We start from the raw sequence: 21,612 nt of genomic DNA, 5'->3' as shown, positions 1-21,612 counted from the left end.
TAGAGAATTCCCCCTGTTTTGTACTTTTAAATACTGTATGCTGCCACCACTGCCTTATCTCTCATACCAGCCAACATCCAAGCTTGACATGCTACAGTGGAATCCTGGACTGGTCTGACAGGATTCAAAGAATAATAATTATTTATTTATGACATTTGTATCCCACATTATCCTGAAGAAGCTCAAGTTCAATGTGGCTTACATTCAAGAACATCAAAAATATGATACAGCAAGATAATTATACCATTTAATATATTAGGAATAATTATGTGTTTGTCATGAAACTAGGCTAGAGTACTGGTTATGCTGAAACATATAAGAGAGACGTCAACAATAGTTTATCAGTGTATAACTGCACTTTCCTCTTTGCCCATGCCAGGCCAGAGGGATATACTCAAGTCATATCTGTGTAATGCACAATGGGTTCCTTATGACCTCCAGGACTGTGCTCTGAAGCTTGCTAGCTGTCTAACCTAGTAATACCTACTATAATAATTTGCACCTCCAACGTTCTGAAGCTGACTCCGTGGCAGACTGCAGTGAAGGGTTCGTAACTCTGTAACCATCTCTCTCTGTCCTGCCCTCGCGTCAAAACGTGATGATGTCGAGGGCGGAACAGTGAGAGGGAAGGGAACGCTGCAGAGTTGCTAGGCAAAGGAACGCGACTTCGTCAGCACGAGGGATGTATCAGAGGCTGTTCTGCGCATGCGTCACTTCACAGGTCTCTCCCGAGCCACCCAGCGATTCTCCTCTCTCCCCTGCCTCCCCTCCAGCCACCCAGCGATTCTCCTTGCTCCTCTGATTACCTCTGTCGAAGCGGCCGCATCATTGAAAGCCCTGCCCATCTCCAGCCTTCCCTTCGCGTTCATTCCCTCAGTCCCACTTTCTGACGTCATTTCCTCTTTCTGCGAGGGCGGGACACTGAGGAAACGAACTGTAGCCAGGACCTGCCCACCATGGGATGTACTACCCTCTCGCACCATGTCTCCAAGTGCTGCCCGGGAAGGAAAGGTTAGGACAGCTGTTGTAGTTGGTGATTCGATCATTAGCCATATAGATAGCTGGGTGGCTGGTGGACGTGACGATCGCCTGGTGACTTGCCTGCCTGGTGTGAAGGTGGCGGACCTCACGCGTCACCTAGATAGGATTCTAGATAGTGCTGGGGAGGAGTCCGCTGTCTTGGAACATGTGGGAACCAACGACATAGGAAAATGTGGGAGAGAGGTTCTGGAAGCCAAATTTAGGCTCTTAGGTAGAAAGATCAAATCCAGATCCTCTAGGGTAGCATTTTCAGAAATGCTACCTGTTCCACGCGCAGGGCCCAAGAGACAGGCAGAGCTCCGGCGTCTCAATGCGTGGATGAGACGATGGTGCAGGGAGGAGGGTTTTAGATTTGTTAGGAACTGGGCAACATTCTGGGGAAGGGGGAGCCTATTCCGAAAGGATGGGCTCCACCTTAACCAGGGTGGGACCAGGCTGCTGGCGTCAGCATTTAAAAAGGAGATAGAGCAGCTTTTTAACTAGAAATGGGGGGAAGGCTGACAGTCGCTCAAAAGCGCATGGTTCGGGAAAAGGTATCTTGCAAAGATACCTCACAAACAGGGAAGATAGGGATTCTGGATAGTGAGGTTTCACAACAGACCGTGGTAGGCCAGGTGCCCTTAAATACAACTAAAGATCAGACAAAAGATGGCAAATCAATAGTGTCAGGTACTAAGCATCATGCAAATAGGAACAACAAACATACTCTGAAATGTCTATATGCAAATGCTAGGAGTCTAAGAAATAAGATGGGAGAGTTGAAATATATTGCACTACATGAAAAATTGGATATAGTAGGCATTACTGAGACCTGGTGGAAGGAGGATAACCAGTGGGACATAGTCATACCGGGGTACAAAGTATATCGTAGTGATAGGGTGGACCGGACTGGTGGAGGGGTAGCATTGTATATTAACGAGAGCCTTGACTCAGATAGATTACAAATTCAGCAGCACACAAATCACACCTTTGAATCATTGTGGGTTGAAATTCCATGTATAAAAGGGAAAAAAACGGTGATAGGAGTGTACCTACCGTCCACCTCGCCAGGATGAGCAGGTAGACGTAGAAATGATAAAAGAAATCAGAGACGCGAACAAAATGGGCAATGTGATAATAATGGGTGACTTCAATTATCCAAATATAGACTGGGTAAATGTAACATCAGGACACGCTACAGAGGTACAATTCCTTGATGAAATCAAGGACAGCTTTATGGAGCAGCTGGTGCAGGAGCCAACAAAAGAAGGAAAAATTCTAGACTTGGTCCTTAGTGGAGCGCATGATCTGGTGAGGGACGTTATGGTACTGGGGCCGCTTGATAACAGTGATCATAATATGATCAATTTTGATATCGACCTTGAAGTAACTGTACACAGAAAGTCAAATACGTTAGCGTTTAACTTTAAAAAAGGAGACTATGATAAAATGAGAAGAACGGTAAAAAAAAAAACTTAGGGGGGCAACTGAGAGAGTAAAAACTGTACAACAGGCGTGGACGCTGTTCAAAAATACCATCCTGGAGATCCAGGCCATACATATTCCGCGAATTAGAAAAGAAAGACGGAACTCCAAAAGACAGCCGGCCTGGTTGAAAAGTGAGGTGAAGGAAGCTATTAGGGCTAAAAGAAACGCCTTCAGAAAATGGAAGGAATCGTCTGAAAATAACAAGAAGCAGCATAAGGAGTGTCAAAGCAAATGCAAGGCGCAGATAAAGAAGGCCAAGAGGGATTACGAAAAAAAGATAGCATTAGAGGCAAAAAAAACATAGTAAACATTTTTTTTTCGGTATATTAAAAGCAGGAAGCCGGCAAAAGAATCGGTTGGGCCGCTGGATGACCGAGGGGTAAAAGGGGCGATCAAGGAAGACAAAGATGTAGCAGAGAGACTGAATGAATTCTTTGCTTCGGTCTTCACCGAGGAAGATTTGGGTGGGATACCGGTGTCGGAAATGGTATTTCAAGCGGACGAGTCGGAGAAACTTACTGACTTCACAGTAAACCTGGAGGACGTAATGGAGCAGTTCAGCAAACTGAAGAGTAGCAAATCTCCTGGACTGGATGGTATTCATCCTAGAGTACTGATAGAACTGAAAAATGAGCTTGCGGAGCTACTGCTAATGATATGCAACTTATCCATAAAATCAAGCGTGGTACCGGAAGATTGGAGGGTGGCCAATGTAACACTGATTTTTTTAAAAGGCTCCAGGGGAGATCCGGGAAATTATAGACCGGTGAGTCTGATGTCAGTGCCGGGGAAAATGGTAGAGGCTATTATTAAAAACAAAATTACAAAGCACATCCAAGGACATGGATTACTGAGACCGAGTCAGCACGGCTTTTGTGTGGGGAAATCTTGCCTGACCCATTTACTTCAATTCTTTGAAGGAGTAAACAAACATGTGGACAAAGAGGAACCGGTTGATATTGTGTATCTGGATTTTCAAAAGGCGTTTGACAAGGTACCTCATGAAAGGCTACAGAAGAAATTGGAGGGTCATGGGATAGGAGGAAATGTCCCATTGTGGATTAAAAACTGGTTGAAGGATAGGAAACAGAGAGTGGGGTTAAATGGGCAGTATTCACAATGGAGAAGGGTAGTTAGTGGGGTTCCTCAGGGGTCTGTGCTAGGACCGCTGCTTTTTAATATATTTATAAATGATTTAGAGATGGGAGTAACTAGCGAGGTAATTAAATTTGCTGATGACACAAAGTTATTCAAAGTTGTTAAATCGCGACAGGATTGTGAAAAATTACAAGAGGACCTTACGAGACTGGGCGGCTAAATGGCAGATGACGTTTAATGTGAGCAAGTGCAAGGTGATGCATGTGGGAAAAAAGAACCCGAATTATAGCTACGTATTGCAAGGTTCCAAGTTAGGAGTTACGGACCAAGAAAGGGATCTGGGTGTCGTCGTCGATAATACATTGAAACCTTCTGCTCAGTGTGCTGCTGCGGCTAGGAAAGCGAATAGAATGTTGGGTATTATTAGGAAAGGTATTGAAAACAGGTGTGAGGATGTTATAATGCCGTTGTATCGCTCCATGGTGTGACCGCACCTTGAGTATTGTGTTCAATTCTGGTCGCCGCATCTCAAGAAAGATATAGTAGAATTGGAAAAGGTGCAGCGAAGGGCAACTAAAATGATAGCGGGGATGGGACGACTTCCCTATGAAGAAAGATTAAGGAGGCTAGGTTTATTCAGCTTGGAGAAGAGACGGCTGAGGGGAGACATGATAGAGGTATATAAAATAATGAGTGGAGTGGAACAGGTGGATATGAAGCATCTGTTCACGCTTTCCAAAAATACTAGGACTAAGGGGCATGCGATGAAACTACAGTGTAGTAAATTTAAAACAAATTGGAGAAAATTTTTCTTCACCCAACGTATAATTAAACTCTGGAATTCGTTGCCGGAGAAAGTGGTGAAGGCGGTTAGCTTAGCAGAGTTTAAAAAGGGGTTGGACGGTTTCCTAAAGGACAAGTCCATAAACCGCTACTAAATGGACTTGGGAAAAATCCACAATTGCAGGAATAACATGTATAGAATGTTTGTACGTTTGGGAAGCTTGCCAGGTGCCCTTGGCCTGGATTGGCCGCTGTCGTGGACAGGATGCTGGGCTCGATGGACCCTTGGTCTTTTCCCAGTATGGCATTACTTATGTACTTATGGAAGGCTAGAGACGGGCAGGCCTTTCAATAACGCGGCCTTTTCGACGGAGGTAATCAGGGGAGCAAGGGCAATTGCTGGAGGGGGGGGCAGGGGAGAGAGGAGAATCACACACACTCTCTCTCTCACAGACACACTCACACCCAGTCTCATTCTCTCTGTCTCACACACATACACTCGCACATTCACTCTCACACACTCACTCTCACACACACTCTCTCAAACATACACACTCCGAGGAAAACCTTGCTAGCGCCCGTCTAATTTGTGTCAGAAACGGGCCTTTTTTTTACTAGTATTCTATAACTTATTTATCTTATTTACTTATTAGGATTTATTTACCACATTTTTAAAGGAATTAACTCAAGGTGGTGTACAGTACGAATAGATCAAACATGAGCAATAGGCAATTACACTAGTAAAAATATTCAACTAACAATACAAAGTATGGCATGGTATACTACTTGCCTCTCTATTTTACCTCTACTTTGGTACCTTGGTTTACTATTCTCAATGTTATTTTACTCCAAGGATATCAGAATGTGTTTCCCGGAATATCCAAAAGCGCTTTCTTATCTTTATCAATCTGACCTCAATACCACCACCTCGGTCTATCACCTTATCAGTGAAACAGAACCTTCTCTTACACAGGATTCCAGGGTACTTTGTGGGGTTATTCTTATCATAGGTCTTTATTATAAATCATCTTCATTTCAAATCATGCTGGAAAAAACTCAATTAGAGAAAAACCAAGCATGCCAAAATAATGATGCGATTACATCTTGGACTTCCTATGAAAACAGATTACTTTAAAATCAGACTATTTCCGTCTTGATATTCCACTCACTCACATCTAAGTGCACTCCTATACTTTTTTCTATATGTTGCCCTGTTTTCTGTTATATCAACATTGGCCACACTTATCTTTAATTTCTGCTGTTCTCCTGCCAACTATTATGCTCTGTCATTTCCGTTAGCCGGTTCCCTTTCGCATGTTTCTTTTTATTAGTCTGGGTGCAACCGATGCTTCATGCTTTCCTGTTCTCCTTCATATCCGACAAGAACGTCTTGTTTTGCGAATCCTTTCGCTGCTTCAGGAACTCTTTCACCTTATCTCCTTCTCCTTCACTGTTTCACATGGTTTCAATGCCGATATTTCATGACACAAGATGGCCGCGGTATTTGTATGACGCTCAAAAAAACTCCAGTCCAATCAACACTCACCTCTCCGTTAAAGGGCCATTCAATAAAAGGCCTTCCATTCTACATTCTTATTTAATCCATCTGCATTGTCGTTTTGAATTGATAAATCAATCGTTGTTCCCGCTGCCAAAGTTGTTGCTTAATGTCCCCCCCCATCTCTTACCCTTAGTTATTACTTGCAGCACAATGAATTGCATTTGATCAAAAGTATGTCCTTCAATGGCACAATGTTGCGCCATGGGTGCTTCTGGTTTCTTATGCTTAATCCCATGTTTATGTTCGATGATCCGCGTTTTCAATTTTCTTGAAGTATGTCCTATGTAGATCTTGCTACATGGACATCTGCATGCATAAATTACATTTTCTGTGTCGCAATCTGAATACGCTCATAGAACATGGCTGATGCGACCCATGGAGAATTCTATTGAGGAAGATAAGCTGACGTGTTTTGCCATATGGACCATGGTCCATCATGGTAAAAATATTATTAGCAAATATTGGCCCATACTGGGACTATATCAAGGTTTTGAAAATGTGCCACATTTTGCATATACAAGGGGGCAGAACATGGGGGAGAAATTAACAGTGAACAGAATTAAACTTTATGAAGTAGGTTTTCATGCCAAATGCAAGGGTTGTACATTTTGCCAATACACTTTAGAGACGAGTTGGATCCTTATTCCAAATCAAACGAAAAGTTAAAAAAAAATTTTTGAGATCTAAAACTGATTGCAATTCAGATATGGTTATATATGCAATAGTTTCCCCATATGTACTCTGGTATATAGGTCAGACAGTTAAGAAGATCAAGCATAGATTGGCACAACATCTAAGTAATATTAGATTATCTAAATTGGAGACTCCTTTAATGGAGCATTGGGTAATACATAAATATGAAATTTCAGATTTAAGATTTGTAGTTTTGATCCAGTTTAATATGAATAATGGAGGTAAGCTAATGCAAAAAAATGCTTTCTAATACTGCTTGATTTTTGAATGGAAAACAGCAAGTCCGTTGGGTTTAAACAGGGAAGTGAAATGGCTAGGGATACGCACATGACATGATCAAGATGACTTCAAAACGTGTAGGATGTGTTTACAGCACATGCTCCGGCGTTTAGTGAGCATGGCGCCATTGCTCCTGATTCCTGTTGGTGGTTCACTGTTTGTGTAGCCGAAAGGAGGTTAGAATTTTCAACAAGGTAAAGAGTTATTGTATTTCATGTTTTAAGGGGGATGGAGGTATAGTGTGAGTATGTGGTTTTCTCCATGCTGTCTTATTCTTATATTTAGTTAAACCCCTAATAACACATTTTGGTGAACGCAGCAACTGCGTTGGGTCTGACACTAGCTTTAAAAGTTGAACTATTGAACATGGAAATTGAGAAGAGTGCTTCTTGGCTGTAAGAGCACAGCAAAAGATTCAAGTTGATGGATACAAGTTTCCCACACAATCTCTGAAGGCCACAAGGACTTTTGGATACACTGATGGACACACATGCTATAAGTACTGACTAAGTTGGTCATCTTGAAAGTGCATTATATGATGGACATATACATCATAATAATGGAGATATATGGATAAGATAGTCACCTTTGACATATATTGCTGTGGTGCCACAATTGTTAATACAAGAAAAATACAAGAGAGTAATGAAGCTGCAAGAAAAACATTGTTTAAGTAGTATGCAGCTAGTATGAGTGTTTTCCTTAACCCTTCAGAAGAATGAGTGTGAGGTTATTTTAATAGTAGAGGAGTGTGAATGATTAGATTAAATGAATATGAATGCAATTGATATAAGCAGTAAGGTGGAGCTGATTAGGTTAAAGATGTGGAGAATTTCCCAATAATTTTTTCAATAAAGTTAAAAAAGATAACAGTAGTTGTAGTTACTTTGTGGGAGGAAATGAATATGCATGAGAGATCTACATGCATATCATCTCTACTGTGCGCACATCTCTACCGTGCATATTCATACACCACTGACAGAACAATGGTGCACAAATTCAGTTATTCAAGGACACAAAAAGGTCAGGTTTTCAGGCCAATACTGATAAATATACATTAGGTACAACTGTATACAATGGAGAGAGTAGGCACAGAGATCTTTCATGCATATTCATTAGGTATATCCCAAAAACATGTTTGCAGCCCTCAGTTATTTATTTAACTTGTGCACTCCTTTGCACCCCTGCTCTAAGTGCTCAAGGCTGGTGAGCTATAATGAGATTTCAAATGTTTTCCAAATTTTCCTGCTGATTATGCTGAAAACCATATATTCAACCCAGTATACACCATGGGTTTTGATGTACTGTTTTTTTGGTCTTTTCCTCACTTTTTAGCTTTAATTTCCTCCTTCCAGCAGTCATGTATTCTCCAGAAACTGAAAGGACACTGGAGAACATAGGTTTAAGTTAGGAACTGAACCTAAACTTTCCAGTTGATAGACTGGCAGTCTCAGTTTGCTGAAAAGGTAGTCTTAGGTTTGACATTAAAAAAAAATGTAAACTAAACTAATCAAAACTGCATTAGCTGTAAATGTTACAAAAAATACTAATCTCTATTTTATTTGCCCGGTTCCTCCAGCTATTTGATCCAGTACTAGTTAACCACACCTTCTTCAATATTTTCTAAGTACACAATTTACACATACAATGCATGCATGATAATAGGGCTGACTAAGGTGCAGCACTCACTATGGCAAACTGAGCATAACAACTTCATTATTTGCTAACGCTAACAGCAACCCTGTCAACCAAAGGGGAGGGGGACATTTGTAGATTCTGTTCTCTCCTCCTGCATGGCCTAAATTAATTCAGCTATAATTTAAAAATTACTTACATTTGTTTAAGAAGTTGTCAATGTTTTTGTTTTTCCTCAAGGCAGGGAAATCTAAATCAAATACCAAAGCATCCAATCCATCCTGTATAAGAAAAAAAAAAAAAAGACATTAAAAATGTTATGACCATAACACACTGCAAATATACAAGCCACCAAACTCATGCTCATGGAATGTGCTGTTGTCATAACAGCAGTTTAAAGTCTGAACAAACCTCTATTTCAAACCAATATTTCTAAAAACATTTACATAAATAGACGACAAACAAAAGTATTTTAAAAGCTTCAAGAACCTGCCCCAGCTGCACGAGCACATACTTTATTGGCTGTGTGTTCAGAGGTCAGAGCTCATTGCTTAACTTGATTTCTTCAAAATTCTATGAAAAGGTACAATATTAACTGAAAAAGAACTATAAAAAGGCATACCACTCCTTAAAATCATGTATATATAAAATCAAGTAAAATAGATTTCTACCACTCTCCTAATGCTCATTGCAGCTCAAAAGAGAAATCTTAAGACACAACGAAATTAAAAAAAACAAATACAAATTCTAAGACAGCACACTCAAATTAGTAAAATAGCACTGTTTTCACAAATTTTTGACCTCAGGATCACTAGAAAAATGCTAAAAATGCTGTGGGACCAATGTGTTGCAATGATATCATCACACATCAGTGACATCATTGGACACTAAAACATCAAGGGATGATTGAAAACAGCACAGATATGCTTAAAATGAATTAAAACATTTATTAGATATTAGAAGGTTTGTTAAAATCAATTTAAAAGCCCTTATTCCACCTTCAAAGATACCGAAAAGAAACCCTATGCATAACAATAGTTAAAGCTCATAAAGGAGAAATTAGGCCCTACCTACTAATTTGCTTTTCTTCATTCCCTCTGGACTAGCCCAGAATGACTAGTGGACTATGCACGGCTTCCAGCGTGTGGAGACTGAGAATACTGAATAAAAGCCCTGCTTGGTCCTTGAAAGTGTCAGTATATATGTAACAAAGCAAGAGGAAAAAAAAAAAAACGAACCTGACATCTGTGCACTGCTTGGCTTCCACAGCTACATCTAACAATACAGTGCAAGCACTCAAGTAACATGAGTGGAGGAGTGGCCTAGTGGTTAGGGCACCGGTCTTGAAATCCAGAAGTGGCTGGTTCAAATCCCGCAGCTGCTTCTTGTCACTTAACCCTCCATTGCCTCAGGTACAAACTTAGATTGTGAGCCCTCCTGGGACAGAGAAATGTCCAGTGTATCTGAATGTAACTCACCTTGAGCTACTACTGAAAAAGGTGTGAGCAAAATCTAAAATAAATAAATAAAAATATAGAATCAATAACATATGAAGACTGTTTTGGATTTTTTTTTTTTTTTTTGGGGGGGGGGGGGGGGGGTTGTTTTATAAACAGTTCCCCACAGAGAGAAGAGCAAAACTAGACAACCAAACTCACAGACCAAAACATCAGAACCAACTAAGCTTTGCATAGGGAGGGATCTGGGCCGCTCCAGAGGGACTAAAGGAAAGCAAATTAGCAGGTAGGACCTAATTTCTCCTTCCTTAGCGTACCTCCAGACCGGCCCAGAATGACTGGTGGGAATTAACAGAGCAGTAAATCAAGGGAGGGACCCAAAAAGCCCCACAGACAGAACCCACTGACCAAAAACCACGCACATGTACATCCACTCTGTAATGCCGGACAAATGAATATAAGGAAGACCAGGTGGCCACCTTACAAACATCCACTGGAAACACCAAAGAACTCTCAACCCAAGATGCAGCCTGCCCAATGGTAGAATGAGCTTTTACTCCATCTGAAACAGACCTGCCCACCAGAAAGTATGACAAACCAATCGCCTCCTTAATCCACCGAGCAACAGTCGCCCTAGACACCGCAAGACCTTTTTGCCACCCCCTGAGCAAAATGCAGAAATGGGTCGACCGTCAGAACTCCGCCATCCGCCTGCTTATACTCTCACAATACCCTCCGGACGTCCAGCTTATGTAAAGAATGCTGCTCCTCTGACCCCTTAGAAGAACCCAGGGCCAAAAGAACGAAAGACTGGTTAACATGAAAGGGTTTCAAAACCTTTGGAAGAAAGGAAGGGACAGGTCGTAGAATAACTCAATCCATGTAGAATTCCAAAAAAAGCACCCTACAAGAAAGGCCTGCAACTCAAGAGACCTGTCTCACCAAAGAAATGGCCACTAAGAAGATAAAATTATGTATCATACCTGATAATTTTCTTTCCATTAATCATAGCTGATCAATCCATAGACTGGTGGGTTGTGTCCATTTACCAGCAGGTGGAAATAGAGAGCAATCCTTTTGCCTCCCTATATGTGGTCATGTGCTGCCGGAAACTCCTCAGTATGTCGATATCAAAGCTCCATCCGCAGGACTCAGCACTTAGAGAATTACACCCACAAAGGGACACTCTGCCCAGCTCACCAACGCCGAAACGGGGGAGGGGAAGTAACCCAGCTCATCCCCACACAAGTGGGGGAGGGGAATCCATCCAGCTCATCCCCGCGGAGTGGGGGAGGGACACCACACCCGCTGATGCAGGGGGATCTGGCTTATCCTGCAACCGCGGGAGGACTTGACTGACCCTAACATCGCCAAAGCGGGAGGGGTACAAAGCTGCCCTACAGCCACACGAAGCGGGAGGGAGCGCCGGCAGAATTTAGGTCTCAATCCAGCCCCGAAAAACGGAGGGGAGAGGAATGCAGCAGCTCACTGTAACACAAAATCGTCTCAACTCCTGAAGAATCCAATTGAAAAAACTTGAACACGAAGTCCTCCTGAACAGGAACTGAAGACTAAACTTGAACCTGAAATGCAACCAGAATATAAACAGTACAGATATCTGGGAGGGGCTATGGATTGATCAGCTATGATTAATGGAAAGAAAATTATCAGGTATGATACATAATTTTACCTTCCATATCATCATGCTGATCAATCCATAGACTGGTGGGATGTACCGAAGCAGTACTCACCCAGGGCGGGACATAGAAATCCCTGACCGCAACACTGAAGCTCCAAACCAGGCCCCCGCCCGAGCAGCCACAGTCAAGCGGTAATGCCTGGAGAAGGTATGAGCCGATGCCCAAGTTGCTGCCCTACAAATCTCTTCCAAGGAAACGGACCCGGCCTCTGCCATCGAGGCCGCCTGTGCTCTAGTGGAGTGAGCCTTCAGCTGGATAGGCGGCACCTTCCCCGCGGCCACATAAGCCGCTGCAATGGTTTCCTTGACCCATCGTGCTACTGTAGGCGTGGCAGCCTGCAGACCCTTACGAGGACCTACGAACAGCACAAACAGATGATCCGACTTCCGGAAATCATTGGTCACTTCCAAGTATCTGATGATGACTCGTCTCACATCTAGATATTTGAGAGCAGAGTACTCCTCTGGGTAGTCCTCCCTACGAAAGGAGGGTAAACAGAGCTGCTGATTCACATGGAAGCGAGAAACAACCTTGGGCAGGAAGGAAGGCACTGTGCGAATAGACACTCCTGCCTCAGTGAACTGCAGAAAGTTCTCTCGACATGAGAGCGCCTGGAGCTCAGAAACTCTTCTGGCTGAAGTGATAGCCACCAAAAAGACTGCTTTCAACGTCAGGTCTTTCAGAGATGCCCTCGACAAGGGTTCAAAAGGCGGCTTCTGCAAGGCTCTTAGCACTAGATTGAGATTCCACGCAGGCACCACCGAGCGCAGAGGAGGGCGTAGGTGATTAACTCCCTTGAGAAAGCGCACCACATCTGGCTGCGAGGCCAGGGAAGCACCCTTCAGGCGACCCCTGAAGCAAGTCAGAGGCGCTACCTGGACTTTAAGGGAACTGAGCGCCAGGCCTTTCTCCAGACCTTCTTGCAGGAACGCCAACACTGAAGAAATTGGAGCAGTGAAGGGAGAAAGAGAGCCTGCCTCACACCACGATGCAAAGGTACGCCAAACCCTGGCGTAAGCAGTAGAAGTAGAGCGCTTCCTCGCTCTCAGCATAGTGGCGATGACCTTGTCTGAGAAGCCCTTCTTCCTCAGACGCTGCCGCTCAATAGTCAGGCCGCAAGACCAAAGGGAGTTTCCAGCAGCACATGACCACATATAGGGAGGCAAAAGGATTGCTCTCTATCTCCACCTGCTGGTAGATGGACACAACCCACCAGTCTATGGATTGATCAGCATGATGATATGGAACACAGTCTTCAAAGTAAGTTCTTTGAGGGAAATGGAAGACAGTGGCTGAAAAGGAAGACCCAGCGCAAAGAGCACCAGATTAAGATACCAACACGGAAAAGAAATCCACCTAGGCAGATGCAAGATACCTACTCCTCTCAGGAAGTCCATGACATCTGGATGACTCACCAAGGACTTGCCCTTAACACAGCCCCAAAAACAGGCCAGCGCTGTCATCTGAACCTTAAGGGAAGCCAAGGCCAAGCCCTTTTCAAAACTATCCTGTAAACAATCCAGGATCTGCGGCACCGAAACATGCAACGGAATGACCCCATGGTCGTCGCACCAGCCCTCAAAAATCTTCCATGTTCTAATATAAGCCAGGGAAGTAGAACGGTGGCGGGAATGCAGCACAGTAAATAAGTGACAGCAGATAAAGACCTGAATGGCCCATCCAGTCTGCCCAATAGTCACATTCATTATCAATTCAAGATTTAAATCAACAATGAACGTAATATTATTTACTTGATCATGGTCTTTCTGGGACACAGACCATAGAAGTTTGCTCGGCTCTGTGCTTATGTTCAAAGCCCACTCCAGCCTATCCAAATCAGTCTTGTCATTTGTGGGACAAAGACCGTAAAAGTCTGCCCGGCACTGTCCTTGCATTCCAAATCACTCAAGTTTCCATCAGAGCTCTCTCCAGTCCACCCTAAAACGGATCGCCATATGCAGGACTCAGACCATACAAGCCAGTCCAGCACTGGCCTTAGATGATGCAGTTAAGAGTTGACATCAAAGCACCACTTGACATGCAAACACATATGCAACCCTTTAAGTTTTTTTTTTTATATCATTTATTTTCTAATTAGAGATCCTCTGTGTTTATCCCACACCTTTTTGAATTCCACAAGTTTTTCTTTCCACCATCTCCCTCAGGAGGTCATTCCAGGCATCCATCACCCTCTCCATGAAAAAGAACATTCTGACATCACTCCTAAATCTACGACCCTGCAACCTCAATTCATGCCCTCTAGTTTTACCCCTTCTCTGGAAAATATTTGTTTCTATATTAATACTGTCCAAGTAATTAAACGCCTGTATCATATCTCCCCTGTTCCTTCTCTCCTCTAGGGTATACATATTCAGGTCTTCCAGTCTCTTCTCATATGTCTGTCTGTCTCACCTTAGCTGAACAGCCTCACTTCCTCAACTAGGCCCTCTCAAGAACCAGGCCGTAAGACCAAATCGAGCCAGATTTGGCATGGCAACTGGACCCCGAGATAGAAGACCTACTGACTCGGGAAGTCTGAGCCACGATCTTACTATTAAATGCCTCAGATCTAAATACCATGGATGCCTCGGTCAATCTGGAGATACCAGAACCACTAGACTTCCGTGCTTTTTGATTCACTAAATGACCCAACCTAGCAGTAGCCAAGGAGGAAAAACATACAGGAGGGCCCTTCATGCAAAGAATCAGAACATCCAAGCCATCAGTCCTGCTCCTTCCTGCAACTGAAGAAGTGAGGAACCTTGGCATTCCATTTGTGGAATATAGCTGCAAAAGCTTCGGAATTCAGACACCACTCTCCCAGATTCAAGGTCTAACAGTTGAAGAAATCCGCCTGTATATTCTAGACCCCTGATACATGGGAGGCTGACAGATCCTTGAGGAAACGTTCTGCCCAAGACATTAGTAGTGCTGTCTCTTCCACCAGTTGACAACTCTTCATACAATCCTGTCACTTGACATAACACCACTGCCATCGCATTGTCCAACAACATATGCATCTTTATCCCCTTGAGCAAATTCGAACTTGCACAGCACCAGATGAATCGCACTGGTTTCCTACAGGTTGATAAAGCAACACATCTTTTCCTCAAATCACCAGCTTTGCACTAGCTGATCCATAAAGTGAGCTCCCCAGCCCAAGACTGGCACCCATAGACACATCCGTCCATTGAGAAGGGTCCAACGGCATATCTTTTGACAAGTTGGCTGTCTGCAGCCACCACTGGAGATCCCAACGCACAACACCAGCAACCAAGAAGAACTGAGGCAACCACCTCGAAAGAACAGGCCGTTGAAGCCATCTCATGTAAGCCATGGGCCACGGGACCACCTCTATGGCTGCTGTCATCTACCCCAAAACCTGCAGATAGACCCTGGCACACAGATGTGCTGCAATGGAAAAAACACTTGGACGCGAAGAGCGTCGGAGAAGACTCCCAGATATTCCAAGATCTGCGTCAGAATCAAGTGGCTCGAGTGGATTGATCACCCAACCTAAGGACTCCAAAACTGAACTACTACTACTACTATTAAACATTTCTATAGCGCTACTAGACTTACGCAGCACTGTACAAATGAACATGAAAAGACACCAAGCAGTTACCTGACAGCTCTTTTGACAAGACTTTGTGCGAATCAACCTGTCGTCCAGGTACAGATGAACCAGAACTGCCTCCTTCCAGAAAGCCACTGCCACTACCACCATGACCTCGGTAAACTTTCTCGGCGCCGGAACAAACAGCTTTGCACAAAATTGATAATGTTCTCCCAAAACTGCAAAGAGAAGGAATCAAAGGTTCTGCTGCCGAATAGAGATGTGAAGATAAGTCTCCATCAACTCCAGCACTGTGAGAAATTCTCCAGAACACACTGATACAATGACCAACCGTAGCGTAACAAGGAAACCCGAAGAGCCCGATTGGCCCTTCTGAGGTCCAGAACGGGACGAAAGAAGTCTTCCTTTTTTGGCACTACAAAATAAACTGAATACCATCCTGTCCCCTACATGAGCTCTGAACTGGGCAAACCGCCCTCAGATGGATGAATCTGTCCAGGGTGTTCTGGATCACTCATGTTTTTGCATTAAATCAACAGGGAAATCCCAGAAAGATGTCTAGCAGAACATGAGCCAACTCGAGAGCACAACAATTGCGAATAATTCAAGGACCCACTGGTCTGAAGTAATTTGGGCCTACCTCCAAAAAACAAAATCTCATAACAGAGTACCTAACGGAATTAGAGAATGGGCCCAGACATCTTCAATGCACCGATCGGCCCTGAGCCTGGGAGGGAAGACCACCATCCCTGCCGCCACACCTGCTTCCATGAAAGGGCTGAGTAAGCTGGAATAAACAGGACCACTGAAAGCCAGCTACTCTACCCACTCAATACCATTTTGAATCACGCCCCGACCTCTACCAGCCACAAATCCATGGCCGAATGATTTTGGCCGATCCTCCGGAAGACAAGGCACCTTAGACTCCCCTAAACTCTTCACCAGCATATTCAACTCATCTCCACGGAACAGAGAGTAGCGCTTTAGAAATGTTAAATAGTAGTAGTAGTAGTAGAGAGCCCTGAAAATGGTACTTGCTCAGTTTGGACTTATAAGCAGTGTCCACCGACCAACCACGAGGCCAGAGAGACCTACGAGTTGCCACACCTAAGGCCATAGACTTAGCAGATGCTCTAAGCAAATCATACAAAGAATCAGACAAGGAGGCTGATCCCATATCAATCTTAGCTATTTCTTGATCCACCAAGGAAAAATCATTCAAGGTCCTGTCCAAAACCCTCTCAGACCACCGAAAACATGCCCAGACCACCAAAACACCGCAAATGGCAGCCTACACCACTAAGGCTGAAATATCAAACAATACTTCAGAAGCGTCTCCATACGGCGATCCTGAGGGTCCCAGAGAGCTGTGTCTCCATCTACCAGAACTGACATCTAAAATTTCAAAAACTAAACAGTTAAAGTAATGATTACACTAATAAAAACAAACAATTAAAAAGAAGAATGTAACGCATAAGATAAAAAATAAGAAATGAAATGAGAAATGAAAATGATACATGATAAAGTGTACAACCTATGTGAATGTGTGACGTGAAAATATGTAAGTGTGTAATTAACGGTGAAAGAATGACGCCATGAAACAAACAGGACAAAGAAAGTCTGGATAGAAATGATTACATCGGATGTGATGAACGTGATATAGATACCCACAGAAAAAAGAAGAAAAGAATACTGGATCGAACTAATTAAGAAACGGTTTTGAGATGTGAAGCAAGTTAATTGTTGACTGAGATGTAAAAGGTAATTTCTGTTACAAAAATGGTAGGGAACAGTGTATCTAATAATAATGCAAACAAATCAAGTTACATGTAATGCTTATAAAACTGGTTAAAATATGCATACATTAACGAATGAGTAGAAAAAGATAAAAAAGAAATTAAAAAATAATAAATAGAAACGTAAGGTACCAGGTGCCATGGTAAAAGATGGAAATAAAATCATTGATGTTAAAAAAATGAGAAAAAAATATATATCACAATATGAACTCAACGTATCATAGGATAATCAATGTAAATAAAACCTTAAACAATATCTATGGTGATACACAAACCATCAAACAACTTTATAATTGAAACAAACACCAATATTACAAGACAATGAATAATATTAAGACAATAATATATCACCATGTGATATAAATCATATCTAGAATCATATGTAAAAGATCTCAAAGTATGTATAAACAATATTTATAAAATACAGTGCAATCCGCTTAAGTGCAAGGGTCTGGGACCAAAGAAATATATGCAGTTAACTGGAGTGTGCACTTAACCGTTGTGACCCAAAGAAGCTTGACATCTGATAAACATATGTACAGTACTGTTTTTTATACGTATAGTATACAGTCTCCGTTAACTGACATTAGGCTTACTTGAAGTAGTCATAGTCCTCTGTACACTACTGTGTCTGAGTTCCATAGACTCCGTCTACCAGACGGTAAAAACTGTCATAGCACTGACATCCAGTGGCCTCCAGATAGGCCCGCACGGTGTTAAGACTCTACAGCGCTCTTGCAAAAGTGACAGGAGGTTGTTGAATTTCATCAGCATGTGCCTCGCTGCTCATTTCATCATCAGCCATTGCCTGCGTGTAGGCACATATCTCGACATCAGTGCTGTTGTCAGCTGTTTGAATGCAAGTGTTCCATCAGGAATCGCTCGCCAGTAGAGAACGTTTTTATCAGCATTGAAAATGTCACAAGGTGCAAACTCGTTCAAGATGGTAGGAAGAATTGAAACAACCCAATTTTCAGCAACAAAGTCATCAGCGTCTTGTTTTTCACCATGCTGTTACTTGAATTTTATGTTGTTCCTCTCCTTCCATCTTTCCAACCATCCAACAATGGCTTTGAATTCAGTTAGACCAAGACTTAAGCAGTGGACCACTGACAGGAAACTGTCTGCTCCTGACTTGAGAAAACCACCAAAGAAGAGTATCTTCTACATCCTCAGCTTTTCCCGCCCGTTTTCGTTTCTGTTGTAGATTTGTATTGTTTTGCCAGTCTTCCAGAAGCTGATCTTTCTGCTTCAAGATACGTGAAATCTGACTGGGATTGACACCATATTCTTTAGCAATAGATGCTTGATTTTGTTTTCTAATTTTTTAAGAATTTCTATTCGTTCAGCCAGTGTTGAAGTCTTACAGTTGCGCGATGACTACGACAACTCCAGTGTACACTCTAACAACTTTCGTTCGCTTATTCTGACTGTGGCAGTTAACCAACGAGATTTCAAATTTACTGCCCCTTTGTCACGTGCCAATCAGCTTCCATATTCCATGTGTGCGCTTATGTGGAGTCTTTCCTACAGAGGAGCAGTCTTAAACCATGCATATAAGCGAATCTTGCACTTATCAGTGGTGCGCTAAACCGAAGTTTATCCCCACATAAATTGATGGCGCCAAAAACGGGACCGAAGTACGGCATGCAGTTAAACAGAGCATGCGCTTATCCAATGTGCACTTAAATGGAATGCACTGTATATTTAAAATATCATATGCATAAATCAGTACTTTTGAAGTCTGCATGAAAGAATATATCTAAGGAATGATGTGGTGAATTCAATATCGGCTATTCAGGCCATAGAGGCTAAGTACTGTATTTGACAAAATCACAAATAATGTGTATGAAGTGTATGTACACTCCTAAAGTCCTCTTTAGGCTTATTGTGTAATCATTGATTACGGTGCAAATGCTAATCTGGAATACTATAGAAAAGGACGGAAATCAATCTCATTATTCAGACCATCAGGAGTTAGTGTATGTAATTCAAAGATAAGCTTCTGTTCTTCTTGTAGCAGAAGATTGTCGAGATTCCCTCCCCTCCACTTTTTGGTGAAGGTTTTGAAAACGAGAAACTGCAGATCTGTTATAGAATGATTAGCTGCATGCCAAAACCGGACCTGCTCTGCTACTCTCACCCAACTCCAAAACCGGAGCAGACACCATGGCAACTGCCGCACCTCGTACAAGCGAGTCAGCTGACTCTGTCACCGGGTATATTTTACACACTCCAATGGTGGTAAGACTCCGCTGCTGGCAAGCCTAGCAATGACACAACTTCACCTTAGCAGATAACCAACCACGGGCCCGAGAATCTGTGGGGAGACAGCCACAAACCACAGTAGAAGACTGGGTCTATGAGTTTTTGTTTTTTTTAAACAGCACACCTCCACTTCGTTGGTTATTCTTTATAAGTTTTTTTTTTTCCTGGGGAGGGGAGTTTGTGTGCTAAACAGTGGCTTTTCCCCGCGGCTCTACAACACACCTCCCTCGAAGGAGTGGAGGCCAGCAAAAGATCACAAAACACCAAGGGCCAAAAGAAACCCAGGGAAAGTTCAGGGACAGAAGGGAGGAGGGATTCGGACAGCTGAGTTTGCACCCCCCCCCCCCCAAGGCATCAAAGAACCCCTGCAGGTCTCGGCCTCAGCTAGCAAAAGGGACCCAGTGGTGCACAGATGAGAAGAATCTCCTTTTTTTTTTTTTTTTAAACTTCTCAAGCAAGAAAGCCAGTGGCTGCCATAGTTTGTCTTGCTGTTCCTACCTGTTCCAGACTTTAGCCCAGTCTGGCCCAGTTCTTCCAGGCTACCGGACTTGTCTCTCTTGTTTGTGCCTGGACAGCCTCCGTAGTTGCTTACTGATGGCTGCAGCTGCTCCTCAGGTGTTGAAGGGCTTTATTAATCACTTAGAGACTGCAGCCTTTGCATTGTCTAAGGTCCCTGGTATGTTAGAGTGCTCTGTGCACTGCTACCTTGTCCAGTTCAGTGTGAGTTTCTAGCTTGTTACTAGTAGCTTGGGCATAGCTTTTCTTGTTGGCTTGTGTACAGCTTTACTAGTTCTCCTGTGTGTTGTGTTGTGTGAGTTTCTAGCTTGTGACTAGTTAGCTTGTGCATAGCTTTCTTGTTAGCTTGTGTACAGCTTTACTTTTTTTCTTGTGTTTAGCTTTCTAGTTTTCCCGTGTGTGTTTTCCTTTGCTTCTGGAGCTTCAGCCCTAGTCCTGTCCGCTGCCAGTACTCCTTGCTACTGGAGCTCCAGCCATAGTCTTGCTACTTGACCTGACCATTGCCTGAATCTGACTACTCTCTGCCTGAACCCCGATACTTGCTGCCTGCTGCCTGACCCGACTACTGCCTGAACCCCGATACTTGCTGCCTGCTGCCAGACCTGACTATTGCCGGAACCCGGACATTCCCTGCCTGTCTGCCTTGCTTTCGCCTAGGTGCCTGGGGGCACTTCTGTATCCTGATTCCTGTTGTTCCTGCTTGCTAGTTCCAGTTCTGGTTTTCCTGTAAGCCCTGCCGGCTGCCCAAACCTGAGGGCTCAACCCTCGGGGAATGGTGGCTAAGCGTAGGTGAAGCCTAGGTCCAGTGTGTTCCTGTCCAGCGGGTTCCAGTCCAGTGCGCACCCGTCCGGTGCGTTCCAGTCCTATGTATTCCAGTGCAGAACTCCAGTCCGGGGTTCCAGTCCAGGCTTGCCTCGTCTCTGCTTTGAAGGTGACCTTGCCTGCCACTGCCGCTCCACGGTAGTGGTCCAAGGGCTCACAAACCTAGTGCTTCCAGGGAAGAAGCCTGACAGAATGCAAAGGCCCTCGAGAACCCGACATTGGGTTAGTCCCAGTATTGCAATGCCTACGTTCTTACATACAGTGGCCAAGATCATTTTGGCTAAACAATGGAAGCAGGTGATGACCCCACCTTTAGAGATTGTTTTTATGAAGGTAGACTACTACTGCTTAATGTCACAACTGATGGCATTGAAATATAGCAGTATTATATCTTACCATAAGATATGGGATGTGTACAGTCTGCAGAACCTGGACATTGGCTGCTGGGAACTCACAATGTATTCTTCAATTGATGCGTTTGAACTACACAGCCAAAGGTTGGACACACTGCTTTTGAAAGTGGGGGGGGGGGGGGGGATAGTTTGTTCTTATACTTTTGTACACTATATCATTTCATAAATAAAAATGTTTTTAAAAATTAGAATATATTACAATTTTGGGGCACCAACATTTTAGAAACATTTAGAATCTTTTCCAGATTCAAACCTAATTTTTTGTGACCGTTCATCATTTTCTTTTCTTTTTTTCCTAAATAAAATACATCTCTTAGATCAGTTGCCCATCATTCCATCTTTTCCAGTTTATTTCATCTCACTGCCAAAGTGTGGGGATTTCAGAATGAAATCATTATTAATCAGCAATTTATTCAACAAGACAACAGTTCAGAGTCTATGTTTGCAACAGTTTAGAGGACAGCTATTTCCCCTCACAAAATAAATGTGTTTCGATTATTTAACCT

The 21,612-nt window shown here is 43.2% G+C and overlaps 1 protein-coding gene across 2 annotated transcripts in view; it reads right to left on the bottom strand.

The window, feature by feature from the left end:
* Window positions 1–21,612, bottom strand: part of ROCK1 (Rho associated coiled-coil containing protein kinase 1) — a 523,306-nt gene that overhangs the window by 448,507 nt on the left and 53,187 nt on the right. For both annotated transcript variants that reach the window (XM_030212894.1, XM_030212901.1), the window contains one exon: window positions 8,757–8,838. In XM_030212894.1, coding sequence (XP_030068754.1) covers window positions 8,757–8,838 — 82 coding nt within the window. The remainder of the gene's footprint in view (window positions 1–8,756; window positions 8,839–21,612) is intronic.

The sequence above is a fragment of the Microcaecilia unicolor genome, chromosome 1 (genome assembly GCF_901765095.1).
Source record: "Microcaecilia unicolor chromosome 1, aMicUni1.1, whole genome shotgun sequence".
NCBI classification, from domain to species: Eukaryota; Metazoa; Chordata; class Amphibia; order Gymnophiona; family Siphonopidae; genus Microcaecilia; species Microcaecilia unicolor.
This window is presented reverse-complemented; position numbering and strand designations above follow the sequence as displayed.